Consider the following 5,608-nt stretch of genomic DNA (forward strand, 5'->3'; position numbering starts at 1 on the left):
GGATGCCATTCGATGAGCGGAGGCACAGAGCCGCCGAACTCAACGAGTGGTGCTCCTCGTAACGCTTGACGTCAGAAACGCCTTTAATTCTGTAAGATGGAAAGACATTCTACGCACACTAGACAATACTTTCCACCTGGCGAACTATCTCCTACAACTATCTCCTACGAACTATCTCCTACAAGCAGCAAGCGGCGCTTGCTGCTGGACGCACTGGCGAACAGGCGGAAAGAAGACTCGGCAGATTGATTCGACGGGTAAGCGGATGGATGACTACTCATAGTTTTAACCTTGCAGTGGAAAAAACCAAAGTAGTGATACTGACGGGTCGGTTGAGCTGAACGGTTTCCGCGGGACTCGGAATCCAACACGCCACTATGCTGCATTCCTGAGACGGGTGAACCGCGATTTAGGGAGGGAGCGCGCCTTAAACTAGAGGAAACACCTGAGCTAGTGCAACTAAAAGGACGGACAGGCAATCAGATGGACAGACAATTCGTTTCAGCTAACTCAGGACACGCGCAGGTTGGACTGCTCCTTACGGTGTAACCTTGGGTAGTTGCCTGCTGATGGTAGGCAGCCAGTTTAAAGAGAGGGAAGGACGGAGGGATAAGACTTCCTATGGAGCACAGGGGTAGCGGGAGGCAAAATTCTGGCAATTGCCACGGCTGTGGTCCGTGAACGCAAGTCCGTGCATGAATTTGGGGCAAATATCCAAAGAATCAAATGGATGCTATCAACAAAATATCAGCACCAACCATAGAGGGCTTGAAAAGCCCAGTGCCGACGGTTTTTGCAAACGAGCGGACCGACTATGGCCGGCGATCATGCTGCCTCGGTTGCAGATGTCCAGGAGAGGACACCTAATTCGGTGCGGATCCTTTCAGAAGGAGTTCGTTGCTCCTTCCACCACCACCTAGTTGATCGAGATCGGTAAAGGGACGAGGTATTTGTCAGACAATAACGAAAAGCCCAGTAATATGATTCTGATACCAGATGATGGGTGTGACGAATGACAGCGAGCGAACGGCGGACGGCATTTGCCGCACTGGGTGAGAAGATCATGGAGCTCTGACAGTTCATAAAGGATAGAAAGAACATCCACCAAAATATTAGGGCTACGATCAGCGGAGCGTGTAAACAAGGCAAGAAAGTCACCCAGGCGATACAGGTGACACCTCGTCTGCAAAGATTATTCGGCGAGAACGCTAAAAAAAGAAGCCGCGAGAGGATGGGTGAAATGCCTGGACCCCAACATTTCCCCAAAAGGGTGAAACGCCCTTTTCCAAAGAAACCGGAGCAGGCAATGAAAACAGCCAAAGATGTTAAAGAAAAGGCGGTAGCCGTGATGCCTGCAAAGGAGGCAGAGCATGAAGCACAAGGCAGGGTTGGCATGGAGCAAGCTTGTCTCCAAAAAGAGTAAGGTGAGGAAGAGGATGCGGCCAGAAGTTATCGTCATTTTCAAAAAGGGGGAAGCAACTTATGCCGACATCCTTAAGTATGTTAAGTCAGACCCAGAGCTTAGGGATCTAGGGAACAGCGTCAGCTGAATTGGGCGTTCACAGAAGGGAGACCTATTGCTGGAGATAAAGAAGTCTAATGACAAAACAGCGGAGAAATTCCTCGGTCAGGTGGAAAAATCCCTTGGTCAGCAGGCTGAAGTAAGAGCCAGACGGCAGGAGGTAACTATCGAATGCAAGGATATCGATGAGGTTACCACGAAGGAGGATGTCTGCGCAGCACTGAAAAAGGTCTTCGAGCTTTCGGGACTACAGGAGTCGGCAGTCAAATCGATGCGAAAGGTTCATTGAGGGCGCAGTTATCAGCTTTCCTACAGAGACAGCGTTTAAAATGCTAGCGGCGGGCAGAGTGAAGATAGGCAGGGTCAACTGTCGGCTCAGGGAGCGAGTGGAAATGAAGGGATGTTTCAGGTGCCTCAACCTTGGGCAGATAGACCCCAGCATGCACCAGCGCCCATGATTGATCAAACCGGTGCAGGGAGTCCGAAAGGGAGGGATACATCTCCAAGGAGTGCACAGTTGACTCGAAATGCATGCTGTGCGAAGGAAAGGAGGGCATCGAGTTTTGCTGACATTTCTGCTTAGGTCTTCCAGTATCACCGCATACAATAGATTTCCTTTGCTGGAGATTTCAATTGCCTCCAGCGGAATCGCACCTTTGGTTTCTTTTGCTTTTTTTTGTGTTCACGGCTTTAGGCCATCCACCGTTTTTAGTTTCCTTCACTTTCGCATCACTAGCCGGCATTCCCAATTTGGGGACATATTTTCCCCCCTTCTGAAATTTTAGTTTTGTTTGTTGGACTGGTCAAAACGTCATTTTTCCCTTTTAATGCCTGTTGATTCCCTAAGGTCGATGATTCTATGCTTTGATGTCACTTGGGTCGCCTGCGACACTGTTGAGGCTGGAACGTTCGGCTTTTCCATAGGTTTTCTCGCTTCTTCCTGCGACCTATTGTAAAGCACTCTGATGGCTCTCACCATGTTCTTAATGGCTTGGTGAACGTTGTGCTTGTCCTTGATGAATTCAGACAGCTCAACTATTTTAGCCCCAAGCTGCATAAAAGCTAGTTCTGCTAGGTCTGAGTTCTGTTCTCGGTGAGTCTTGGCCGGATTACCCCTTTGACACACCCCTTCATCTTTTTCAATTGCTAAGCTCACATGAGCTTTCTCTTTTGCTGTCTTTCGTATTGGAGGAGATCGTAAAATTGATAAGCTTCTCGTGAATAGATCTATTTGATGCTGCTAGAGTAAATCTTGATCAGATCCGATGAGTATCGAAATCGCCTTTTGACCAGCTGTCTCAATTTAGCCCATCATTCGTTGCCTTTGCATTTGATGTTCTTGGTAGAATTGTGCTTCGTTTGAACCTCTTTCTCCAAATCTAAAACACTTGTAGCATTAGATGCCACGGTGGCCAAGTTGTCCACCACCGAGGTACTGCGGTCGAGGGATATTGACGGCGCGCTTACTCACTCCCAAAATTCGCCGGTACCGGGATTCCGAACCACTGCACCGTAATTTTACTCCTTCTCAATTCGTCCATGTTGGTTTTATTTTCTGGACCATCTTGGTCCGCACCCCAGAGATGACCCCCACCTGGGGTCGCGCCTGACTGTCACACGCATTTTTTTCGGAAACGGTTGTAGCGATTGACACCAAATTTGATGGAAAGGTGGGAAGTATGACCGCTCATACATACAGCAAGTTACATAGTTCCACGCCGAATTTAAGGGGTTCCCCGACCTGGAAAAAGGGGGGGGGGGGGGTAAATTGTTTTTCCACCAAATATAGTCATGTGGGGTATCAAATGAAAGATCTCGGTTAGTGTTTTTCCGAAGGTCATGGGAAGCTGTCAGATCTCTTGCTGGTTTAGGTTGACCAATATATTGCGTATAAAACTAAAATGGTATGAAAATGATAGCCCCAGATTTACACAATTAAAATGTTCATTGAGGAAACAACTAAAGACCAAGAATCACCAAAATCAAACATATTCTATTAGTATTTGACGTCAGCACTACTGTCCTTACTCTGCTTTTTCTAAAACGATTTCAAAACGAAGTAGCAATTATTTAACCCTCAAAAACAATGAAGCGAGAAAGTCAGTCTAATTATTACATCTATCGAGTATTGATTGTAAAAACTGTTAGTCTATGCTCCGGCGTACCTAAAAATTGTAGTTTGCAAAAAATGGACTATTTTAATTAAATTCATCTTCAAAGTTAAACGCCAAAATATTTTTTATTTATCAGAGCATAATAAAATTTAAAAAAAAGGCAAATCGTATTTCGATGTTAAGTAATTGACAGGATTTTAAAAATTAACCCATCTGACAATGTGTTATAGACTTCCGCTTCAAAGGATCATCATCCACCAAACGTCGCCCTATTGGCGTACTTTTGCGACCGTAATTCCCTCAAAGAATACCAGTGCCGATAAAAAGGCACCCAAACCGGATCCTAAGAAGGGTAAGAATTCAGAAGAAGGATCCAAGAAACCATCCTCCAGAAAAGTTTCAATCATCGGCGTGGGTCATACAGGCTCAGCATGTGCCGCGTCTCTCATACATCGGAAGCTTGCCACCGAGGTTTGCCTGATCGACCAGGATGAAAAGAAAGTTAAGGGCGAGAAAATGGATCTTAGACAAATCGCGACATATTTCAATAACGTCAAAGTATACGGCGGAACTGGTAAGGGAGAGCTCTTTTTTGGTTTTTCTTGATAATTTGTGCATCTTCCTTTTACCTTTTCAGACTTCAAACAAACCGCAAACTCGAAAATTATTATAATAGCCGCCGCTGCCCCACATGGAAAGAAGGATAAGGAACCCTCAAAAGATGGCAAAACTTCAAAAGGCTCAGCGGAATCCAAGGCACTAAAGGACCCAAAAGACTTAAAAGACGCGAAGAAAAAGGATCCTAAGAAATCTAAAGACTCCAAAGATTCTGACGATGAGAAATCCACCAAAAGCATGGAAAGAACAAAAGGTACTAAAAGTGATGAATCTAAAATGCAGAAAGATGCTCCTCCGGTATGTCCGAGTTTCGGGAAAACTTCGATATGCGGAGATAGATCAAAAGATTCGAAAGATGAAAAGGATGGGAAGAACGCAAAGAGTTTAAAAGGTGGAAAAGATAAAAAGAGCTCAGATGGGCGAAAGGAATACCTTCAAAAAACTGCCGAAATTCACAAAGAAATCGTCAAGAAAGTGATGGAGCACAATAAGAATGCCATCATTATTGTGGCACATCCTGAGGCTAAATTAGCGTACGAAACCTGGAAGGAATCAAAGTTACCCAAGAATAGAGTAATTGGCACCGGTACAATGATAGATACGGCTCAGTTCCGAACCCTTTTATCGAAGAAGCTGTGCGTGCCACAGTCCGAGATAGTGGGCTGGATTTTGGGTGACCACGGCAAAAAGAGCGTTGCAATTTGGTCGAGTGTAGGCATTAAGGGGATTAAAGCTCGTGACCTTGATCCCGAGGTTGGCAAAGGTGACGACTGGCAAAAAATTCATAAAGACGCATCTGGAGGGCAAAAGCAGATAGCATCCTACAAAGGACATACATGTTGGGGGACTGCGAATTGTGTAGCTGAATTGGTTTCTGATATATTCAATAATACTGGACGTATTCGACCTGTGGCCGTCTCTGCTTCGGTATGTCTTAAAACTGCTTAAACAAAACTCTCCTTATAAATATTTTTCCTATTTTCAGGAGTATTTAAACAGGGATAAAGATGTTTTCATGTCGCTGCCGTGTGTAATAAACAGAAATGGAGTCAAAAACATTTTACAGGTCAAACTAGACCCAGAAGAAGAGAAAGCTCTCTGCACCATGGCAGAAAAAATCACATCAGGGTCTAAAGATAACAATAAATCTGCCAAATCAAAAGACAGCGGAAAAGCCGAACCTAAGGTGTGCCAATAACACATTAGGAACTCTAAAGTTAAATCAACAGTTAGTAGTAATATGACTAGTGAGTAAGGAATGCTTTATTTATTAAAAATATTTAAAAACAAATATTGGTTCAGAGTGTAGTCAGATGAGCAAAATTAAATTGAAATAAAAGATTGAAATATTGGA

At 44.6% G+C, this 5,608-nt stretch overlaps 1 protein-coding gene across 1 annotated transcript; it reads left to right on the forward strand.

Annotated features, from left to right (window-relative positions):
• Positions 1 to 3,669: 3,669 nt before the first annotated feature.
• LOC119648821 (L-lactate dehydrogenase A chain-like) lies at positions 3,670 to 5,608 on the forward strand. Its single transcript, XM_038050680.1, has 3 exons — positions 3,670 to 4,210; positions 4,274 to 5,181; positions 5,240 to 5,608. The coding sequence occupies exons 1-3, from the start codon at positions 3,856 to 3,858 to the stop codon at positions 5,450 to 5,452; spliced, it is 1,476 nt and encodes a 491-aa protein (XP_037906608.1). The 5' UTR covers positions 3,670 to 3,855; the 3' UTR covers positions 5,453 to 5,608.

The sequence above is a fragment of the Hermetia illucens genome, chromosome 2 (genome assembly GCF_905115235.1).
Source record: "Hermetia illucens chromosome 2, iHerIll2.2.curated.20191125, whole genome shotgun sequence".
NCBI lineage: Eukaryota > Metazoa > Arthropoda > Insecta > Diptera > Stratiomyidae > Hermetia > Hermetia illucens.